A 25,080-nucleotide genomic window follows, 5' to 3' on the forward strand; every position below is an offset into this window, starting at 1 on the left:
CTCAACTTACTGTCAGGAAGATAAGCACAATCAAGACAGCTGGTAGATGCACACCTTGCAACATTTTACGTACTTTATTATCAAGTAAGGCACGTTATCTGTAACATGGATATTTCTATAGGCTTGCTCATCACATTTTAAGGTTTATGAAGCATGAATCACACCGTCCTTGGGTTTTTTCTTTGCTTCATAGTAAACTTATCCCTCTCTCCACCAACTGAAACGCAAGAACTTTGGCAATGCTTCAGAGCACAAAGCTAGTTAAATCTCAGTTGATGACCACCAATATGATATGGATTTTCAAATGCAATTTGAAATAAACATTCTAAATAGAATTTTAGCACTTTGTCCCTCACAAAACTGGCTCAAAACGTCGCTCTGCTTTGAAAGATCTACAAATACAGTTTTGAGAAGAAAAAAAACCCTACACATTTGCTAACAATAGCAAATTCAAATCTTGCTGAAAGAACATAACATAGATTAAATACTTATGAGAAGAAAATTAAAACTCTGGCATCTAAGTAGGTTACCTAAGAGAAACAACGAGACTTGAGAAAACAAAATACCAAGTAAACACTTGCTGAGACATAGATACCTGTAAAGCCGCATAACCTTTCCGGAGAGTAAGCAGCAGTACTTCAAAATCTTCTTCAGGTAATAAGAGTTTCAAGGAGGCTCTTGACTTCACGCAGTAGTCACAACATTTTAAAATGTCATAATTAATTAAAATTAAGACTTGCTCCACTATGAGCAAAATGGAAAACCATCACACTCAAATCACTGCAGGAATATTTTTAAAGTCATCCTTTATACTACATATCCTGGTGTCAAAGATCAGGTCAACTCCACTCACCAACTTTTTTTTTTTTCTTCTGCAAAATACATCTGCTTACACTGGAATATGCATATTTTCACAGCTACAAATGGTTAGAGTACAGACAAGGAGGACTAACTAGTGTAGGATCAACTTATACCACATACAGCCAGGAGAAAAAACAACTATTTCTCATGCTCTGTGAATAAGTCAGTCTCTTAAATTTATATCACTAACCATATAATAGTCTGAGTATTTCTCATTCAGTAGTTTATGCTGAATTTTTCCAAAAAAAAAATCATATTTCTGAACTGTACAGTTCCATTATTTAAACTGATTGATTTTAGGTTAGCAGTCTCAATGCAAGAAAAAAGATTTAATGGCATCAAAATCATTCCAACTGAATCAAGTAAGAAAACGCTGCAATGCACTCCAGCCAAACTGTCACAAATGATATGTTATATAAGTACAGACATGAGGTAGCTGGCAGCTACAAATCCACTAATTGTGGAAGTGTCTAGTTTGTCTAGAAAGCATAAACTGACAAATACTAATTAAACCTTTCCATTAAAAAAAGAACACCTAGTTTATTGCTTTTAAAGGTTCATACTTTACATAAGAAATAGGCAAAGGCATATCAAAGAAAGTTACCTGGCTGTTGATGGCTTTTGATTATATTAATTTTTTCAAAAAGAAACACTAAATAAAATTTTGAATGACAACAGCTGAGACAATGTTACATGTTCTCACCAAAATGAACAAAGTCTTGCGTTTTTCAAGCGGGAAGGGAGAAAGCAGCAGGAAGAGAAGGCGTAATTTCCAAAACAACAGCATTAAATACCTTCTTATGAGAAATCAGTAACAGAACAAAAAAAAAAAAAACCAAAATAAAATTAAAAAAAAAAAAATCAGTGTTCCCACCAGACTAAAAGCATTGAAAAACCAGACCAACAACTGCAGGAGAAGCAGAAAGCATTCTAGCCAGGAAGACAGTGGTGTCATGGCATACAATACATGGAACGTAGATGGAAATATGATTGTTTGTACCACAGGTGCAATTTTTATTAAAGCTTCATGAAGTTTGGGGGGCTTTTTTTGGTGTTTCAGAAAAGGCAAAAATGGAACATACATGGAAAAAAAGGCAAGAAACATAAAAGAGGAAGAGATGCAACAAAGCAAGTATCAAGGCAGTAACTGTAAAAGTAAAACAAAGGACTAAGACTTCAGCGACATGGTCTGAAATTTGCTCAGAGGTCAAGTAAGCAAAGTGAAAGTTGCTCTCATTTCTCAAAAGAATTTGGAGGGGAGGTAAATGGGAGGCAGGGAGCCAAGGGGGTTTTTGTTTTTATTTGGGCTTGGTTTGCAGGATCGGGGCTTTTTGTTGTTTTGGTTTTTTTTTTTTTTAAAATATATATACACAGTGCAAGCTTGTCTAAAGACGTGGTACTATGGACGACAGAACTTACTCCCCTGCAACAAACAAAATATCTTGACCTCTCAAGTAATCTAAGCATACAAAAGTGGTAGGAATAAGAGTTGCATGTAAAATCAGCAGCAATATTGTGTTTGGCTTTCCACTACTTCTGCAAGTTACTGTACATATATTACATCACTATTATAGAAATGGCACAGCCTCAGACACTTTCCACATTTTATTTACATTTTAAGACTAACTTTAATCTCAATCACATATCCATACATTTCCTTTGTTTTCACTAAAACTTAAATGCATGGTTTATTAGAACAAAGACTGTAAACAAATATTTGCCATGTCCGATACATGTAACACACAGGAGCTGCTTAACAGAAATTAATCCCCCCATTTTATAAATACAGGTATCAAAACAATCCTGAACATACTTTGTGACACTACTAGTAGTCGGCACCCACACCCTTGCAAAATTAAACAAGATGAGCAATGGTATTCACTGTACCTGCTACTTTAAAACAAATTTAACTGCAGCTCTTTTACTAAGCAAGATGGATAAAGCATGCCATTTATATTTTGCCTTCTCAAGAGATTATTTTCAGAAACATATATTATTCCACAGCAATTTGACACTTTCTGTCATGCTTTCATCTTGTAAAACCTGAATTCCAATTTTAGGCTATTTCAGGCTTATACTTAAATGACAGTGCCTCGATAAGAGAAAAAAATAATTGTGCTGCCTTTTTCTCCCGTAGTGCCTGAAAACATATTGGGCATACATATATTATATATATTCTTACAAATGTCCAGGTCATGTATACCAGCTGAAATTCTTTTAATGTGTGGGTGTTTGCATTGTGAGATTTAATCAAGACATTAACATGAGAAGAAGGTTGTTGTTTTAAGACAGAAGTTTGAGAACCAGCTAAAATTAATTGTTGTAAGTTTGTCCCTCTGGAGGTTGTGGAAGCTTCATATTTTCTTTGGACATCATTAGACGTCTTAGCTCTTGAAGTACAACTTTAATGCTATAAGAATTTTGCCATTTTGCTAACACTGGTATGCTCCGTGCATCCACCTGGAAAAGAAGAGAGAGTTCTAAGTTATGATGAAATACCAAATATCTACATAAATAACTGCTATTGACCTAATTGCTCTAAGAAAGGCTCTAAGCATCCCCTGACACTTCCTCTGTGACGTAAAGTCCCTGTGGTCATAAAACATTTTAAGGAAAACAATCATATACTTACACACAGATACAGATTCTGCAATAACATCCATGCAGGTGGACCCTTCCATCTGTGCTGATACTAGTATTATTGAGGAGGAAAGGGGATAGGGGGGGAAAAGGAGATCAGCAAACCACTCACTGCAAAACTGGAGCTGTATCTTGTAATGTATATTAACTTGTTTCAAATTACCCCCCAAAAAGAAAAAAAGTTATCACCTTCATATGCTAATACATATGCTTGGGTTTCCCTCAGTTCTTTAAAAGAACCTGCCACAAAAGAGTCCATAGAAGACCTTTCTAAAGGAACACTTCCTTTGCTTCTCCCTTACTACACGTATCATTAGTGACTTATTACAGATTGATATTACATGATGCTTCTGATAGAGTCACTACACATACTAAGGAATGGCTTGAAATATTGAATTAACTGATTCATAATGTTTGGACATTTCTTTGCATCCTTCTTACAGTAAGTCATCTTATGGAGCTGTGAAGATTACTGTACATCACTTACCAATCTGAATATGAACTGAAAGGAAAGGACATGGGACTTCTCCTATGCGTTTATAAAACCTGTGGGACAATTTACACAATTATATTATAACAGGGAGGTTTCCATAGGAAAGTCAGCAATTGAAAGTCAGCTTGGGAATTGTTTTGGCAGCAGGTAATTCCTGGTCACCCAGTCCCTGCAAGGAGGATCTTCACAAGACAGAGGGGCCTACACCTGTGCAACTGCAAAGCAGGAAAAGGGCTATTGCACACTACTGAATTCCATTGGCACAGTAGCACAGGCATCCCACATGGCTATAAAAGTGCTGGATAACACTGCTTTATGATTTAGGCAGCATAAAACATCAAAGAGTCTCTTATCCCATCATAATTAGGGCAAACTGAAAGAAAACAACAACACTGGAATCAGAAATAAGAACGTTAACACAGACACTTTATTTCTAGATTGTTCTAAGTGAGCCTTAGAACTATTTTCAGAACACCAGATGAGACTAGGCTTTTTGTAGGAGGAAACTGAGGCCAAGGTATAACAACATACTGGCTTGGCCAGCAATACTAACCCAAGAAACTTCTTCCCACTCCCACTAAGCACTTGTTCTTTCAACAGTGCTACAGCCTATCAGCTCAGGTGTACCACCAAAAGTACGGGGAGCTACTTTGACCTGAACTGACAGAACGCACCCAGTTTAAAAAACAAAACTTGGAAAGAAGTCCCTAAGCACGATCCTTGATCCAGTTCACAGATCAGCACCGTAAGCACTTCTTTTCACACAAATACCATTCTTCTCAGAGTTGGGAACCCCTTCAAGTCCATAGAGCTGCCAAAGACAGCATATCATCAAACCACAGTATAAAAGGCAGTCAGATTACTTAATAATTATTGTGAATATTAACTAATTAGGAAGAAAAGGAGCATCAAAAAGAAAGCTCCATTATGCAGCAAGATAAAGCCAGTTTAAAATGAGCCTGAAAGTTTAAGCTAATACAGAAAGGTTTTGAAAATAACTCTAGTCAAATCATCACTGTAATTCCCGGACTACTACTTCTACTTTTTTAAATGAGTGTTTTGTTTCATGTGGTAAATACGAGGCAACACAAGAGCAGAATAATCTTTGCAACTGGAAAATAGGTTCTCTGTTCTTAAAAAGCAGAGATAAAACCACCAATGAGTAAAGGGGAAATTCTGACAATAGATCACCTGTGTTATCAAGTGGCAGCTTAAGGCATCATCTGTGTTCTGAGCCTGAATCTGTGTTCTGAGGTACTGAGCTATATCAGATCTCTTCCTTGCCAATCCTTCTGGATCAAAGAAAGACACTTCAGAGTTTCTACCCAACAAGCTGGACCCAGTAAGCCAGGAAGAACATTAATTCATTTCAAAAGTTTGAATAGTAAATAGGCTGGACTGCTGGGCCGAGACCAATGGGATGAGGTTTAACAAGGCCAAATGCCGGGTCCTGCACTTGGGGCACAACAACCCTATGCAGCGCTACAGACTGGGGGAAGAATGGCTAGAGAGCTGCACGGAAGAAAAGGACCTGCGGGTGCTGGTTAACAGCCGACTGAACATGAGCCAGCAGTGTGCCCAGGTGGCCAAGAAGGCCAACGGCATCTTGGCTTGTATCAGAAATGGGGTCACCAGCAGGTCCAGGGAGGTTATTCTCCCTCTGTACTCAGCACTGGTGAGACCGCACCTTGAATACTGTGTTCAGTTCTGGGCCCCTCACCACAAGAAGGATGTTGAGGCTCTGGAGCGTGTCCAGAGAAGAGCAACAAAGCTGGTGAGGGGGCTGGAGAACAAGTCTTATGAGGAGCGGCTGAGAGAGCTGGGGTTGTTTAGCCTGGAGAAGAGGAGGCTGAGGGGAGACCTTATTCCTCTCTACAACTATCTGAAAGGAGGTTGTGGAGAGGAGGGAGCTGGCCTCTTCTCCCAAGTGACAGGGGACAGGACAAGAGGGAATGGCCTGAAGCTCCGTCAGGGGAGGTTCAGGTTGGATATCAGAAAAAAATTCTTCACAGTAAGAGTCATTGGGCACTGGTAGAGGCTGCCCAGGGAGGTGGTCGAGTCGCCTTCCCTGGAAGTGTTTAAGGAACGGGTGGATTAAGTGCTGAGGGACATGGTTTAGGGAGTGTTAGGAATGGTTGGACTCGATGATCCAATAGGTCCTTTCCAACCTTGTGATTCTGTAAATATCACACTACTCAAAATTGTTCTCCATATAAAAATGCCATAAGAAATGCACTAGACCCACATTTTTCCTCATGGGGTCCTACATAAATAAGAAAAACTTCACGGTGATTAAGTGTTACGGTAACAGAAGAATCAAGGGCTCCAATCTTATGTTCACTTAGCATATAGCTGCAGATGTTTAAGAGCTTATTTACACACACACACACTTATTCACATTTGTTAATGCTTCTCTGCAGCTAAACTTACATCCTCTTCAATTTAGCAAAATGGAACAAAATGTGAGTGATTCCCCTAATGCTTTGGTATACATTCTCTGGCAGGCCAGTAGTTTGAAAAATTTCCACGTCAGTCTGAATCACTGTACTTTCTACTAAAGGAGGTGAGGACAGACAACATCACATGTCACCAAACAAAAAAAGTATCAATAACCTCCCTTAGAAAAACAGAGGGGAAAGAAGCCACAGTAAGTGACTGCCAAGAACCAGGTAATGGTTGCAAGAGAAGATTCCCAAACTAGGAAAGACACATATGAGGGGAAGCCCATATGATAATGAACTGTTTTAGAAGACCACTGGTAAATCAACATGGGTAAGAAAAATGTAGGTTTAGATTTCAGTAGGCCTGAGAAGTAAAATTAATATAATTATCTGCTCAGATAAAGACCAGGCTACCAAAAAAATGGCTGGAAAAGCATTTACTCAGACTGCCCAAAAGAATGTTTATCTTCAGCCTATCTATTCTGCTTTCATACCATCTTCCTTCTCAGCTTTGCCTTTGTAGGCTCTCTCAAGTCTGGAGATCTGCCTCAGTCACAGGACATAGCAGTCAGTCACCACTGTTGTTCTAACAATGCATTTCTACCTACACTGGCTGTACTGGAATATGAGACCAGATCACTTAGAAAGAAGTAAGTACTCCTCCAGCTTTTCTTCACTGGGAATCTGTAACAACAAACTCACTCTTTAACCATGTTATGCTCTGCTTTAGCAATGTTACGAATATTTTCTGGGTAATCACTGCTGCATCATGACATTTTCATTGATGTCCATCTCATCTCTTTTCTGCAAGTCACCAAGTTTTTTCATGACATTGCAGCATTAAAGGTTTTGGCTCAGTTTCTGTTTTCTGTGTTGCAGAATTTATTTCCAAATTATTGCACAATAAATACAGTTTAAGAAGAACAATGACACAAACTATGTTCAAATCACACAAACACGTTAAGTACACCTTCTGGGACACAGGGAGAACTTTCAAGGTCACATAAAAGCTAATAAAGAAAGGTGCAACCTGAGGACTATTTTATTCCAAGGGTAATCCACTGTAAATCCTTAAACGATAGCAAGAGAAGCAATGTGTCATGTGTAATTTTTTTCTAAACAATTGAAATGAAAACAATTTCAGACAATGTTGCATAGCATTCCATGTTTATAATGTTCCAAATAACTTCAAGAAGCAGCAAACTCCTTAGTCTACAATAAACATACTCAAAGCACCAACTGGACAACAGTTCACAGGTTTATAGCTGACAGTCACAAGCAAATTTAAAGGAAACATTTGCAGCTGTAAATGGCATCTAAATGAACAGAAGTGATTGCAAATCCTGCAAGACAGACTGCTGAAGCATACTCTCATAGATGCAAAAATGAGATATCCTCAAAAGACCGTGGGAAAATGAACAGCATGTCATAATGCAACCTGTGTTTCATCAATACAGGATACACAAGCCTCTAAGAGAAGAGACCTATCACACCCTGCAGCATTAAGAATGGTAATTTAAATAAAGTTTTACAACAGTGACACCCTTGGCACATAAGGCATTTTGCCCAGTCATACTTGGACTAGCTTTCCTGAACTTAGTATCCTAATTACGAATACAAACACAGTAGCTCTGCAGACAAATTGAAAAACAGAAAACCCACAAAAACTAACTTGCAGAAGGCAATTTAACAGGCTGTCTCAGAGCACCTAGGTTTAGTCTTTTGAGTTAAAATACTTCTAAAGTAGCCCTCTCCTCTGCTGCACCAAATTCACTGAACAGCGATCTCTGGGATCCCTGAAGATAGGCTGCTGACAGGAAAATTACTTAACTTACAGGCCAAACTCCTCTCAGAATAATCAAACAAGAAGTCAATAACCTTGTCAGTATCTATAAATTCATTAGACACATGCACTTTTCACATAAAGCATAAAGGAACTTGGAAGGCAAGAATGTTGAGAACCACTGCCACCAAGGCAGTATGAGACTAGCTTCCTTAGACCCCCAGTAACTCTATCACACATCCATCTCTCCCCCTGCACCACTCACACTCCAACTAAACAGAAAACATCAACCTCTAAACTCAAGATAAGGGCCCTACTTTTCCTTAGGTGTCAACTGGCACACATCCCGTAAAGTGTATCTTAACAACACGAACCGTTCCAGGACGCTGAATGTGCCCCCAGTTTATCTAGTGAGAACGACTCGTGTGAGCACAATGGCAAAAGATGCAAGATACAGGGAGACAATGGACACATTAAAAAGAATACAACAAATGCATTTTAAACTCATTAGTTACCAAAACTTTTTTCATGAAAAAGACAATCTAATCCTATTTAAATCCCTTAAAAAATAAGTTATGTATTTACACAGCAAATCCTTCATAAAATGTATTGGTTTATAGAAATGCTAGGGGAAAAATGAATGAAGATTTGTGTAAGATTATAACCTTATTAAAGTCAACTTTTCCTGTAGCAAAAACTGGATTTTCATAGTGCTTTTAAAACAACCAGGCAGCTTTCCTGTCACAGTATTCACCCTGTTCCATAGCAAGCTGAGGAAGTGTAGACCTCTCCAAACAAAAGCTCGAGTTAACTGCCTTGGTAAACATGAATTCAGGCTCTGCAGGTCCGATATTCTGCTTCTGGAAACCAACACCTATGCTCAGGCATGCACAGATAAAGCAATGACAGCAAACTTCTTTACTGATTCAGAACGATACATGTTACTAGGGAAGGGTATGACCATATCAAAAGCTCTGCTGCATTCCAGACTGGCAGCTTTTGCTAGCCACCACCTCTTAGCAAACACATACACTTAGGTAATGAGCCACAGCTGTGATGAAGGGCAGTGGCTGGTTTGTAGATAACATTGCTATTAAGAACTTTAGGTAAAGTACAAGTGCTCCCTATGCAAGTATTTTGAAATTCATTTTAGATTATTTCTGAAGTGTTAGTGCACTCACTGGCTTTGGATGACCAACTAGTACGCTACCCTACCACCTAGAGCAGCACAAACAAACCCCTGAGACCCTCTCCCTCTTCTACAGTCATTGAGATACTAAAACTTGACATTTCAGTACTGTTAATTATACAAATGCAAGTCCACTTTCTTTTAAATCTTGCAAATTATTTAAAATCCAAAGATGCTCTCTGACTCACCTTTAAGTATTACCTTAACCGAATTACTTTGCATTTACTAGGACAAATATACATACAGACAAGTGTGACATATTATTGTATTCCCTTCTGATATGTGTATGTCACTGTAAACACAAGATAGTTCACATCTCATTTCACAGAGCAATGAGATATTTCAGACCTAATCATAGGATTTAAGTACCTAGTGAATAATGGAGTGACTAACTTGTGTGAGCTGATTGCTCACGTACATGAACTCATCCCACCAAGTGCAGGATCAAAGTAAGGTATTGATCTTTAAAATGAAAGTGATTACCATCTACATCAAACAATCTTAAGACTGAAGCTCAGCATCACCTTCAATTTGAATAAACTCAGTACAGAGACAATAGGAGTTTAAATACATCGGTTCATTATAGATGAGTGACTACATCCAGAGTGAGACTCAGCCATAACTTCCATTCTGAATTAATGAAAATATCAGATAAAGTTTGCAATACTCCTATCATAGTACACCTTTAATCTCCTTTTATAAGTGTATTACAAGGTAAATACTTAGACAAGGCTTAAACATTTAGTTTTTTCTGTTCAAAACATTTGGTTTTTTCTGTTCAAAATCCTCAGCTTCATTTAAAAAGGTACAGCTGTTTCAATACTACAAACAATGCTCACCTCATTGATAAGCCAATAAGAACCAGTAACATATTGTAAACACCTAAATATTTGAAGTAGTAATCAACCAAAATTTTACTTAAACTTTACTTTTACTTTTTTTTACTTTTACTTAAAATTTTACTTAAATTAAATTTTAATTTACTTAAAATTTTACTTATTTATGAAAGCTCAGTCCAACGTGCATAGTCCTCACCTGGGTTTTTCACAGAAATAATTTATAGCACAGATTAACAACGTGGTTGATCTTACCATTTCAACTTACCATTCCATTGGAATTATTTATTCCATTCATATTAATTTTAGTTACAAATCTAACTGTAGGAGGTGCTTCTGGATATTTAGGTCCACACTCTACTTTCAGACTGTATATTCTGTTTTCATAGTTTGTCTAGAAAGCAAAAAGACAGACTGATGCATCTTAATGAAAGCTGAATATTAATAAATAAGAAAATCAGAAAGAACAGGCAAGAGGAATAAAGATTAAGACATGAAACAATTATAAGTTTATTAATATGATGTACCAATTGATGGTCTTATATTACTGATTAATATTCCCCTGCTTTGGCTATATTGATTACTTGGTGAATATGTATAAATTACACTTATTGACTAAATCACACAAAATCTGAAACAGAACACAATTCTTTTTTTAATTCACATTTACACTTAATTCCTACCCAACCGTATTCCCCAAACAACTTTGGCACAGACGGGGCTGAGAGAAGAATCAATAACCTTTAGGAATATTACCATTTTCACCTGAAAAAATACCTAACACTGAAAAAAAAAAAAAAAAAAGGAAATAGAGAAAGACAAAGATGACAACAACCCAAGAGTTAAGATACAACCAAGAACAAGATTAAAAAAAAATATTTGCAAAAAACAGATTCTGGAAGTAATTAGCAAATCTGAGACTTCCATAGCTGAGGACTGCTTGATTTACTAAGGGATTTGTAAACTTTGGACAGTAAAGTGACAGCTACTTTGCAGAAGATGTCACTCCAAAATGACAAGGGAACAGATAATTCTAAGGGCAAATATATTTTGAGTATGTCCAACCAGAAACTAATAACAGTTCTTCTTTTTAATCTTGTTAAGTAGGCCATGCACAATAAAAAGTATCAGTGGCTTTGCTGGTCACTGATGCACATGCCTCTGTGATCCAAAAGGAAGATAAACCCAGCTTCTACTGCTGTCTTTCCGTTGGGACAAAAAACACAGCTAACTCAAACCAAAAGCAGTAACATGTTTCTGAACTTCGCAGAAGTACCACCTTTCAGCTGCTCTGCATTAGCCGCCTGTCTTTCTTTCCAAGTGGAAGTTATCAAGCACACAGTCAAGTTATCAGATTACAGTCCACTCTATGGTCAATTAAAAGGCAAAGTGGAAATTGGACTACCGAAGCGTCCTAATCATATCTTAAAACTTCGAGAAGCCACAGAGACTGAGCAGTAAGTGGGTCAAAAAAAACCACAAGGCTATTCTTCTATTATTCTTTCCCATTAGAAGCTAAAGGCCCATTAAAAGTAATATCCTGCTACACATAACATAGGTGCTACCACAGCAAGAAAATGCAGTTAAAAAAATTCTCATTATCTCTCAGTTTAAACAATTTACTTCCCCAGCTAGAGATGTTGTTATAGGGGATACAGGTCAAAATGTATATACAGTGCTCACAATTTAGAAAAAATCCTACAAGTCAATATTTTACAGCAAGCAAAGAATCCACATCCACCTTCCCTAGAGACCAAAAAAAAAGAACAAAAAAACCCAAATCCCACATTGTGGTGGGTCAGAAAAAAGTTCCCTTTAATCCAAAACAAATCTTCCCCTCCTTTCTCAAATAAGGCAAGAAAAAATAACTAATAAGAAATTTTTGCACAGCTCTAAAGAAGCCACGTATGTGAAGAACTTCATCCTGCAGACTGTATTAGCAACTTTCTCTGTGTTCTGCTTAGCTGCACACTGTCTACTAGCTCAGCCAATGCCAGAAACACCCATCTTCTACAAATGCTGAAACTGGATTTGCAATTCTTCTCAAGGTGCTACCACTGGCTCAGGAGCTGGTGGTTTCATTTTCTACAGTCATCATAAACCATATGTCATCTACCAACAAGACTGCATGCTTCTGAAATGGCCCAAAATATTACTTGCATGGGCTCTTTCATAAAGAAAATAAAATTACAGCAATATAAATTGACCAAAATTAAAAGTGCATGCCAGGTTGGGGGGACACAATAGGATGTACTATTATTTAAAATGTGCACTCCTAAACAATAATCACTCCCTTCAAAGATGTGTTAGGAGGCTGCCTTAGGCTGAACCAGAAACCAGCCACAGGCAGTTTGGGAGGCTGTTCGTAGAGTCAAGGAGAAACTACTTAAGTTAGCTCACATTTGCACATTATTTTCAAAACCAGTAAGACCATATACTTGTTTCAAAATGTATTCAAAACCTGTGATTTCACAGAAAATAGTTTCCAAAGCATACCATCATTATGCTTATTTTAAACTGTTTCTCTCTCAAATGCACCCAAATCTTAGGAGTTCAGCACAATTATACAGATGTTCAAAACAGTCTGGTGCAAACTGCAACTAACTGACTTCAAAAACGAGCTTGAATTACCACGAATCTATCTCTGGAACTCTGTTACTCTAGAAAACATTCTCTTCACTGGGGTCAAGTTCTGATCTCAGTTCTGGTCTTGGATAGTTCTTCAAATAAGCCCTGCTGTGCTGAAGGACACGAGACAGTAACCTCATGTTAGAGTGAAAGACACGCTAACTTAGAGCTTCTTGAAGCATACCCAGTAAAAATTCTCATTTATACAGTCATCTTTTGTAGCCTATTGTAACTCACAAGAAAGTACGCAAAAAAGTCAAGTAAAGATGAGCTTATTAATAGCTGATGGGGCTGACAGACAGGAGAGATGACTACTTCTCTTGTAGATTTTATCAGTCTAAGTGACATTCTACAGATCTTGAAAGGTCAGAAGGACTTGAATTTTGTGTCAGAAGTAATTAAAAACTGCTTAGTCTATGCATTTCAGTTGAATCATGCCTATACTGAAAGATTATTTGATAAAACTTGTGAAAATTGAAAATATATTGCCAGTTCAATACAGAATTAAAATTACCAGGACCATAGGATAAACTGTGGAAAGACAGCTATCCTGTTTACTGTACTATCACTATAGAGTTACACAGTAATGATGGAAACAGAGAATATATTCCTGAATCACTAAGCCTCAAATCCCAAATGGCTTATACAGACAGCTGCAGAAATATGTACTAGGGGAGGTTAGACTAAAAACACTTAACATGCCAGGAAGTAATGAATTCCAACATGAATACGGTGTTTCAATGACTTCAAGGCCAGGTTGGATGGGGCCTTGAGCAGCCTGGTCTAGTGGGAGGCATCTCAACCCATGGCTAGGCGGCTGGAACTACATCATCTTTAAGGTCTCTTCCAACTCAAACCATTAAATGATTCTAGGACTTCACACACTTAATTTTAAGTAATTCCTTTACACTCTGGCAATGTAACATGCTTTTGCATTTTGTATGGCCTACAAGCTTAAGAAAAATGGTTTAATTAATCACACTTACCCTTGGTGGCCCAATAATCATTCCTGTCCATCTGGTGAGTGTCATATCCTCATCATCTTCAAGGCCCCAGCTTACTGTACCATCACCTACTCCCTTCTGTCCCTCTTCAAGTTCTTCCAACAAGCGAAAATTACGAGGTACTTTAACTAGAGAAAAGGAAAGAATGTAATCCATAATGTTCACACTAAGGAAAAGGTAAACACTTGCATGCTTATGTTTTGCACTACCAACTGCTGAACATACTTTCAAAGCCAAACAAATATTTCCTGTGTGAATTTATCTGGCAATCAAATTGTTCTGAAGCAACAACCATTTCACTGGAAGGTAGTTACTACCAAGTGATAGCAATGCAAACTATAAAAGAGAAAATAAAGAGAGCTCTTTACTTTCAGATGGCTTAACTCAGATTCTCTTTCCCAAGCACAATCCTGTTGAAAACCAGTACATTTCAAACCAAACTCGCTGTCTTGTCAAGCTCTACTCAACTAGAACCTACATAAAATTGATATGGCAAATTCCCTCCACAAATAACTAAAGAATGCAACATTTTAAAAAAAAAAAGTTAATAAATGTAACCTGCAAGAGAAAGTTTGAAACATTTTCACTTGATTTCATTTGTTTTTTTAAAAAAAATCCTAACAATACTAGTATCTGAAAATAAATTAAAAATCAATTTTTTGAACCTAGTGATTATTATTCCCACTTAACAGAGAAAAAAAATAAGAATCACAGAATCACTGATTAAGTTGATAAAGAGAGATAATGACTTATTCATAACAGAATATGAAGATGCACTGCCTCTAAAGAGATCCAAGTAATATTCATGCAGTGAACTGTAATTACTGGATATTTATTATTATAAATGAAAACAGATATTGGTACATGTTAAACAAGTCAATGCTTAATTGCTTCACATCACAGAAGCTAAAATGGTATTTCAGCTCTGATGTAGGGAACAAAGTTAATTAACACTTCTGCATGCAATCCTGGTATGCTTTTATAGTCAAACAAAATAAACCCAATGACGTAGTAGCAATATTACAATGCAGTAAAACTTCAATTGCCTTATAGCTGCTTACAGCAATAGTGTTTTCCATTACTTTTACTAGAGATCCTTTCTTTTACTGGTCAAATGCAGGTAGAATGTAAAACTAAAACTCCTAAGACTTGGGTACACAAAGTTGTTAGTAAGGAATACACGCTATGCAACTTTGAAAAAGATGGGCATCAAAAAATTTGGGTTTCGTGCCAGTTATCTAATCACCTGGCTTTCACGTTGTACACTATCCTAGTCTGTAAACCAACCAGTTTCTATGCAAAAAATTAAGACCCATAGTATACGACATGATTATTTAGTCAACACATATTCACACAGACCAGTGTAGACAAACATTCTTCAGCAACTATTCAAACGTGTTATCTTGCATATCTATGGTTTCTCTTAAACTGTTTAAACACATACTAGGGAGAGGTTCCTAAAAAAAATGTAGAAATTACTGTCTCCAAAATTCCCAGGGAAAAGCATTAAGAATATAGTATCAGAACAGTGCAAGGAAATTAAATCACTCATGTACAACCTGAACTTCCTTCCTGCTTTGGTACTGTCACTCACCTTAGCCCATATTGAAACACTTCAGCTTGCTAACTGAGCATAAAATTTTGGTTAGTGTCCTGACATCTTAACAAAGCAGCCCAGCTCACAGAGAGATCTGACAAGTACTAGCATGGAAGTTCAGCCATGACACCGAAAACTCTGATAACCTTGATGTAAAAATGTGTTTTAATGGAGTTAAATGACTCTGGAAGCTTATTTTCACAGATAAGGGTTCACATAAAATTACCTGGAAGTGCTAGCACAGTACATGAAAGAGCAGATCATTTGTCAGTACTTCAGCACAGATCCTCTTAAAAAGCTTCACTGGGATGCATGTGTTCATTCCTCTAGTCCCATCCTGAGGACCTATACATTTACATATCCAACTCAGACCAGGGATGAGCACTGACAATCATACGTCTATCACACTACAGAGTACAAGTTCTTTTACTTTTGCTCCAGACTCATATGTGTTCGGGAATGGAGCCTGCCAGCAAAAGGTTAATGATAATTTAAAAAAAAAAAAAAAAAAGTAAAAATTAAACTAGCAGGATAAACTTCTTGTTTTGCAACACATGGCTGAATAGTTTGATTCGTACACGGAGCCTCAAACAAAAACACAGAACAACTCCTACCCTAAAACACATGTGCTTGAGCATACAATAATCAGACATCTCCAGTGGCTTAAGTCAATAATTTTTTAGAATTCTTCCTCTGACCATAGAGCTTCTGATTTATAGTCAGTCTCTTTAAAAAGCACATAAAAGATGGCAGGAAAGAGGCTTTAAAGTTTATTTCTGATCACCAGCTATCAGCTTTCAGTGCAGCTGAGATGACCCAACTGTTCATTGCCAGGAGATGTCCCATGCCTTCTCACAAAACTCTCTTGCTCTTGTATTACCCAGACTCCTCTATTAGCCAAACTGGCACACTTAATTTATCAAAAAGCTTTTTTTTTTTCCTTTAGCCAAAAATCAAATCCAACCAGTTAATCAACTGAATTGACTCAGGAAGAAAGATCAACAAATGCTGGAGTTGACTGCTTGTGTCTTTCAGCACCTTCCTTTGCGAACCCATGGGTGTGAGGATGAGGGAGCTTTTCATGGCAAAAAGCCATTGGACTGCTCAGCTGTATCACAAAATTGTACTCAACATACAGAACTGTAGGAGATGACAGTTACTAGAAAATAACAAGCCCTTACTACTAACTGTCCTGTGTTCACCACATTTTTTCCACTACATTGTCTGTGCTCACTAGTTCCCTAACTGCCCAAGAGGAGCTGCTAAGGATTTGGGGAAACCTCAAGAACACGTCCAGAAAATAATTTGGATCTGTTCTGAAAAACAACAAAAACATCTGACAGCAAGTGCCAGGCTCCCCACACTAACATTCCTGTCAGTGCAAGAAATAGGCAGCAAAATTCTGCTCTTAAGTTGAAAATAAGAGTCAAACACCTAGAGTTTAAAACAAACAAAAACAAATACACAAACCCCACCACAATGACCTACTGAGATTCCAACACATTGAAACAGTTCCAGGAAAAAAAAAAAAAAAGATAGTAGTTCTCAACTAAAATACATGTTCAAACAGGTTCTCTCTCAGAAATGTACTCAGTTCTACATCATCTGAGTTGCGGCCACCAGAAATGGTTGTATAAATTAAGATAAAACCATTATTCTGTAAGAGGACTTCTGTATTTAGGGTATTTAGTTCACTTCCATAAAAATATTATAGTCCTTTATTTAAGGGTTCACAGGAAATGCATAAGATCTATCTTTTTATGCACTCCTATATTTAAAATTTAGACAACAACTTCTCCCACCCTATTTCCAAAGGGATACCTTGATTTGTCAACTGCCATCAGAGGGGCAGAGCAAGGAGCTGGGTGCATTCTGATTACAAACACCTACTAAAGCTTTTTTGTAACAAAGGATTACCAGGTCACTATTTCCTACCTTACAAAAAAAAACCCTCCCCAAAATCCCACTAAACTGCTTCTTTTTCCTTGGCACATATGATTAATGTTTTATCCTCAATACTTCAACCTTCAATTGAAGTCATTGTTGAATGTTTTACTAAAAAAACATTGTTGATAAGATTTCTGACAAGTGACATGGAATAGTTCAAAAACTAACACAGTGGATAAAAAATAAAACCCTTACCTTTATAATTAAAGTATTTGAGGCTACTAGCAAAATTAACTGAAATTAAATGTTAAATGCTGTCCTGAGTATCCACTCATGCACTTTATTGCACTCTACACATTTGCTTTGGTCATGCTACAACCTTTACGTAATATCCATCTAACTTGAAAAGCAGAATACATATACATGATTACACCTTCTTTCCACTAAACCCACAGCAAGAACTTCTACCTAGAAGATCAGGTAATGATGGTCTGGATCTTTCAGAAATTAAGCGTGCTCCTTACATAAAGCCAAAAATTCTTATTCTCACTATTCCCCAGACCACCATCTAAATTGTATGTTAATGAGGTGTACACAACTTGCAGTTGTCTCTAACTTAGACAATAAAATTCATCAGAAGTTTGCTAAAAATTTTGAAATATTCCTTAATGGAATCTGAATAACAACCAATATTTCAGTTACACAATGTGGACAGTGAGATGACATCTTTCTGTTGCTGTTTGCAGTTCACCAACAACAAGAAATTACCATCTGAGAACTCAGGTGTACCTTCTGGAACAAGCAGCAGCAATTGAAGAGAGAAATACCCCTATGATCCATGCCACCACGGATCTGACAAATATCGTTTTCCCCAACTCCACCTGCTGATGGGACCACTAACGAGCTTCAGACAAGTGCAGACAGGTAACAGGCACCCCTCAGATAAAACCTCTCCCAAGTGAATGGGACTAAAGCAGTCATGCAATTTTATCGCTGGCAGAGTTGTAGGAGTGGCAAGATCCACTCAGTAGGCTGTGATTAACAGTGAGGTACAGCACTGCATCCAGCACAGCTATTTGCAATAATGGACTAAGACTCTCCATGCAAAAATATAGCTGGGTTCATCATGATTAAAAAGGAAAAAAACACCCAACAAACAAAAAAACAACCAAAATAAAGGCAACCTCCCCCAAACCTCTTTTTTATTTATCTGCAAAAGCTTACCTCCCTATGGATTTTACTGACAAATACCTCCTGATCCCCAAGAACCATACACAGGAACTGTCAAACAGTATTCACCAAGTTTTCACAGAGTTGAAGCAAACACATTTCACTTAACCTCCACACATGCTTACATACCCTAATAGCTTTTAATGTAATAGTCAAATCATGAAACTGAACTACAGACATTGGTACCTATTAGAAATCCATGAAATCAACAGTGAATTCAATACCTTGGAACGATGAGAAAAGAACAAAAGGAAAATCAGTAAATAAAGACTTATATTATGCCAGAGGGTCTACTTTCATTCAAACAGAGCTCTTTTAGACATCACATTCTAAACCATCAAGTTAACAGAAGCAAGAAGTATACTGTTCCACAGGACAAGTTAGAAGTTAGCTACAGCTATGGTTTGATCCAGTATCTGCACACATGAGAAACGAAATCAGGAAAAAAACGAGGAATCTTCAGAATCCCCTAGTAGGAATAACAGCTTTCACTACAGCAATAACGTAGGGAAATTGTGGAGATGGACGTGCTCTTCCTTGTATGTAAAGAGAGAGTTTCACAATTGGTAACATCAGATCACCCACTGATGCAGAGATTTAATCAGCATCGAGACAGAACACACAATTGCACTTATGTCAAATTCAGCAGAGCACACTGCCTACACTAAATACCTTTTTAAACAATTCACACACACTCCTTCAAATGCAGTTGAGAGTCTAAACTCCCTGCACATCAAATGATTCTTTGCCATGTGCCATGTAACAGGCAAGAGTGGGATTGCCTACACTCTACTCTTCTACCTACCATTTATAAAAGGGAGCTATAACTCTAATTTTTCGTATTTTTCACAGCTCAGAGCAGAGAGTGAGGTTTTCTGTTACATCCAAAACTAGTTTCATAACAATTGCCTATTACAATATCCATATCAACATTCGCTTTCTCTTAAAGTCTTGCTTAGCTCTTGGCTTCAATCGCTCCTGAAAGTTACATTCATACTAGGAGCCTTTTATCATAGTTCCACTAGCACATCCCATACTGCCAGCATTCTCCCCAATACAGCTGTAAAACCAAATCTTATTATGGACCCAAGAACGAGTCATATCAATAAATTATACGTTAACATGGCTAGGATGCTGTCAGGGACACTGTCTTCCTGACTGAGATAGCTGTAGCAGGAAAAATCTATAATATAAACAATTTTGCAAGTGGGTTGTCTTTTGCACACCGACCTGCAGCTAATAGACTCAAAAAATATGGATAGCTTGGTAACACAACCTCTCAAACCTCATTTAACAGCTTCAGGCTAGCAGAAAAAGAATTATTTTTTAATGATAGGGAAGGGAAGAGGGATGTCAGCCTTGCAAATTCTAAGCCATAATACAATTTTTCCTGGGGCAGTGCAGGGAAAAAATAAAAAACTGCCAAGAGGAAACACATAGAAAATAACAGGTTCTTTTCAGCCTGAACAAATAAGAAGTCATCTTGCTCTGGACAAAATAAAGCATGAAACTGAAGTATTGTACTAATAACACCACCACACCACACATCCACTAAAAGAACATAAAACAAACAGTCTTAAACAGGCCCTGAAATGGACACTACCAAAAAGAAGAGAGGAAAGATGGCTAGGGCATGTGAAATACTAACATATTCTATACTGGCTGCAAAAAATATTCCTGTAGAATTAAATTTTTGAAGACTCTTCTCTGAAAAAAATTTTTTTTTTCAAAAAAACTATCCTTTTGTTTGCCAGTTACCCTGCTCATATCACATTCTCTTTTCCTGGTAAAACATTCTGTGAATACACACAAAAAAAGGTTTTATCAGGAACCTACTACCCAGAAGTGTTACCATGTTTACTGCAATTACATTGTCATCATCTGAGGTCTATCACAGTAACCTGGCTCCAAAACTCAAAAGTATTTCTAGTAACTTGCTTATTAACAAAGTCGGATGTAGGAGTTTTCTCCTTACAAAAGAACATCACTACTGTTAGCAGTGGACTGCCACAGTTCAATAGCAAACTTAGTTGTTGTTTTAAATCAAGAATGTAGACACATCGTAAAAGCACTGCTTCAAATAACCCAGAAAACAACTTGACTCTTGTTCAAGGCAAATTTTCAGTGAAAAGCAATATATTTTTTTCCCCTATAACTACAAATGCATCCAGTTGCTGCTGAGGAACTCAATGTGTAAATCCACCCAACCATGTGATACCGAACATACAATGAGCCTGCAATGAGAAAACTGCATTCACTAAATGTGTTTGATACATCTTGATATTTCAGTTAACTGAAACTTCTGCTTTCTTAGAACTATGGCTACATCCCACTGCTTTGAACTGCTTTCCAACCAAGTTGTGATATACTGAAATAAAATTCTAATTCATAATTCTATATACCAGTGGTATTCGTAAAGGTACATTTACTATACACTATTTTTCTCTACTTTCCTTCAGCAATTATGTCCTAAAGCAATGCAATTCAGGCAATAGAATGCTCTGTATTAACAAGAGTTTAAATTTGGAAAGCACTCTTATCTTAAACAGCAAAATGGTACTTAACAGAAATGTGGCATTGATTAGGATGGTGAATAAGGTACTAAGCAATTCCGGCATGTATGGATGAAACTTCCATATAATCAAATATAATATTTTCCACAGAAGAATTCCAGCCATCACTGATTTTGTCACATAAAAACCACTTAGATGCATTTCTATCAATGAAAACAGAACACAGAAGGTCTTTTATTAAAGCCACTCAGTAGAGACAGATGACAAAAAGACAAGAGACCACTCCATACTTGTGAAATTTAACATGGGCAACTCCTCAAAACCAACAGTGATTTTTGAATGCTATCTTCACCATTTTGCTAGCATCTAAAGCATGCACTGTGTCTGGTCAATTGAACAATGTCATTACTGTCTGCAACTAGAAAAGCTGTAAGCAACAGCAGTTTAAATTTGCAGAGTCATAAAGATTAACCTAACTAAGATTACCTATGGAAAATTTAAAGGAATAGAAATTTAAGAAGAAAACCAAGTCTGACACAAACAGGTAGAAATACATTTCAACACAAGTTACTGATCCCAAAACTAACAAAAACTGACAAAAAAAAAAAATCAAGGCTAACTTCAGGAACTAGTAAGAAAACAGATGAGCAGTAGGTAAATCTTGATAGCTTAAGTAAATATACGTACAACGGTGAACACATTTATAGCAAATGGTCATTTATTCAATGCTTATCATAATTTAGAACCAGTTTTGCTACAATCCTAAATATTAGAAAACCGCCATCTCACAAAAATCCAAGAAATTACCTGTACTCAACAGAACTGCTAAGAACTGAATGGGCTGTTTTGCTTCTTTGCAGGACTAAAGTTTTATATATATACACACACAAAAAAAACTCCATACATTTGACTATGCAGGAGCTCTCTAACTGGTTAACTTCTGTCTTTCACAATACTTAAAATTAAAAAAAAAAGTTGACAACACACACATTGGAAGACTTAAAAGAAGAGGTACAATTCTAGGTACTCTATTTACGTGCAAGTATGCATTTCATCAGTTTTGGGGGGTTTGTTTTTTTCTTATGAAGATAATTCACTTCCCAAAAACATTTCCCAGCAGGAGTCAAGAAACAGTCAGAAAGTTAAACCTTCGTCTTAAAATCTATCTTTTGTTTACAGCTAATTAAAATAATATCCCTTTTCAGACTTACACTGGTGATAATTTCTCTTTATTACACTTCCATGAAATCTTACATTTGCTGGTATCTTGAGAGACATAGTTCAGAAGTGAAGTTAGGCTGCAAGTAAAGAGTTTCCATAGGAATTCGCTTTATATTTTAGTCTAGCCACGGCCATAAATACCCCATCCATAGCTTATATTGAGAAGACAGCTAATGAGAAACTACGTCAATAAAGCAGAGGCCTTGGTCATTTATCGCAACCCAGCATGCACATGCTGGCTGAGGAGAAAAGATCTGGAAGGGTGATGGGGTACTTATTTAGGGTGTAGGGGTATTTATTATCTTTAGGGTAGGGCACAAACACTAGTGTTTAAAAACACAGTAATCTCATTGAAGACAGAACATAGCTTTACAGAGGCAGATTTTTCACCCTTACTTTCCATTTCATTATGCAGATTTATAACATTTTAGACAATCAGTTACACCTATTACCAATAATAACTGAAAATGACAAATTCTAAACAATGATATTTGCATGCTTACCTGTTTTTTCAGTAGTACCTCTAGTTGCACTGTTTTAAAATCTGGTTTTAATCCAACTTAAGCTGTTCCACCCCATACTTTGGGTTCATCTGCCAAATACTGCACAACAGGTCTTCAAAGGAAAACACAATTTATACTTGCATGTTTAGAAGCAGGCAGACTACTAAGTAGGAAAGGAAAGGTCAAAAGCACAAGTACGGTCTACTGACTGTGAGCTCCCACTTTTATGGCTCAACCCACCTCAGAAGCCTTTGGTAGTACCTGTTCTCTGATTTATCTTTCACATTATCCTACCAGCTGCACTAACAAAATAGAAAACATAGCATATACTTATGAACAGCTTCACACAGAGAATTCAGTAATTTGTCTTACGAGGCCCGGGCTTAAATTTAATTAAAAAAAAGTGATTTAGACAGCAGAAAATTACAATAAAGCTTTCCATAACTGAATATTAAAGTTTACTTAGTTGGGGAGGGGGGTGGGAATTAATTTCTATAGATCTAGGCATTAGTAGTTGGGATGTCATTAACAGATATCTGATTTATCACGTTTAGCCCCGTTAAAACGGCTCAAACCACAAACCTCAATGTTGAAGTAAGAGATTTCAGCATCTCGAAACTGGAAAAGCAACATCAGTTTATTCAACGTGCTTCAGTTGCTGTTGGTTTCACAGTAAGAATTAATGAGACCTTGAACTTGACTTCTCCAGCAAAACAAGCACTCCAAATTTCTAACTTCATAAGAAAAAGCCTGTGCTATTTTAGGTTTTGTTAATGTTTTTGAGTGTGAGAAATTACCAGCAGAATAAACAGTTCCATTATCAAGGCATGTTCACCTAAGAAGTGCTCCCTTCTTTTCTCCTCTCCTGCCTCTTAGGTAACCAGAAGGAAGTGAGCTAACTGATCCTAATAATTTTGAGTTCTAACAATTCTGTTCCATAATTCATCAGATTACTTGCTGAAGGCAGCCTTGTGGATAGGACTTCTGTTGTGACAGAATATTTTCCTGGAGAACATTTAGTTTTTATTCACGTCTAACCATGCTGCCACTACTCTTTCCCCTCCTTCCCACTGCCACCCTTTACTGACCTATCCCAGAAAAGCAGCAGAGTGAGACACAGATGTCATGAACTGATTCATCAGAGTTGCTCCACCCTGAGCAGCATCCATGGAGAAGCCATTTCTCACAAATCCCAGCAAGTTTTTCCCATTCTGCACTCTTTACCACGGTTCATGCCTTACTGAAAACCTCCATTCCCCATCCCCTGCAGTCCAACTTGCAAATGCCCTCTTGACTCTCCTCATTTTTTATGTAAAAACAATACCCTAAATGTCCCAAAGTTATACAAGGTACAACGGTAACCAAGTATGTCTGTGAACAGAAGCACACTGAGGAAAGACTGGATACAAGCACACAAAGAGTACAGTCCAGGTCTGAGACAAACCTGAACTAGACCCAACTCTTCTAGTAAAGATGCAACAATAATTAGTTTGCTTCACGCTATCTTTGTATTTTAATGTAAACATGACCATCTTGAGCAGTTTCTGGCATGGAATTACTAATGGTGTTCATAAATCAGACCAGTGAAGAAACTTGCTTCACTATAGATACAAACACTATTAAGAGTGAAGGCACAGCAAGCTCTTAGTAAAATAATAAGCCCCAAAAAACCTTGAAAAATTCCAACAAAATTTAAGTAATTAAAATACTTTAGCAAAAAAATACTCAAAAAATAGTTATCATACCAACAGAAAAACTGTTGTACAAAACCCACTAAACCAGATTGCAGTCCTAAAAGAAAACCAATGTAAATTGCTTAAAACTAATTTGCACAATATTAATGGCATAAATTATCAGCCCATATAGTATCTAAGTGCAAGTTTTTTGTTAAAAAGATCATTGTCAACTCACGAGTTTAATTATGTCAGACACTGCATGTCCCGTTGTGCCTAACCATAAGAAAAGCCATACAGGAATTGAACAGTCAAGTCACTCATTAATTCACATCCAGGCAGTTTTGATGAAAGGTAAAAATGCACAGAGGCTAAGGTTCAAAAGTTAACTCTTTACAGGCAACCACTGAATGAAACAAGAAATGAGATTCTAAACAATTCAACTATCTTCCCACATGTTTCAGTGTTTCAAGTGATATTTGAAAAATGACACATTGTGATGCTTAGAAAATTGAGAGTTTTATTACTATTTCAATTTTGTACAAAACAATGTAAGGCAGGGTGTCAATAAAGAGGGTTTA

General features: G+C 37.1%; 1 protein-coding gene across 1 annotated transcript in view; it reads right to left on the reverse strand.

The window, feature by feature from the left end:
- Positions 1 to 2,453: 2,453 nt before the first annotated feature.
- UBE2V2 (ubiquitin conjugating enzyme E2 V2) overlaps positions 2,454 to 25,080 on the reverse strand; it is a 29,570-nt gene continuing 6,943 nt past the window's right edge. The window contains exons 2-4 of the mRNA XM_054058635.1: positions 13,858 to 14,003; positions 10,512 to 10,637; positions 2,454 to 3,321 (exon numbers count right to left, since the gene is read on the reverse strand). Coding sequence (XP_053914610.1) covers positions 3,175 to 3,321; positions 10,512 to 10,637; positions 13,858 to 14,003 — 419 coding nt within the window. The 3' untranslated portion in view covers positions 2,454 to 3,174. The remainder of the gene's footprint in view (positions 3,322 to 10,511; positions 10,638 to 13,857; positions 14,004 to 25,080) is intronic.

Source organism: Cuculus canorus, chromosome 2 (assembly GCF_017976375.1).
Source record: "Cuculus canorus isolate bCucCan1 chromosome 2, bCucCan1.pri, whole genome shotgun sequence".
Lineage (NCBI taxonomy): Eukaryota > Metazoa > Chordata > Aves > Cuculiformes > Cuculidae > Cuculus > Cuculus canorus.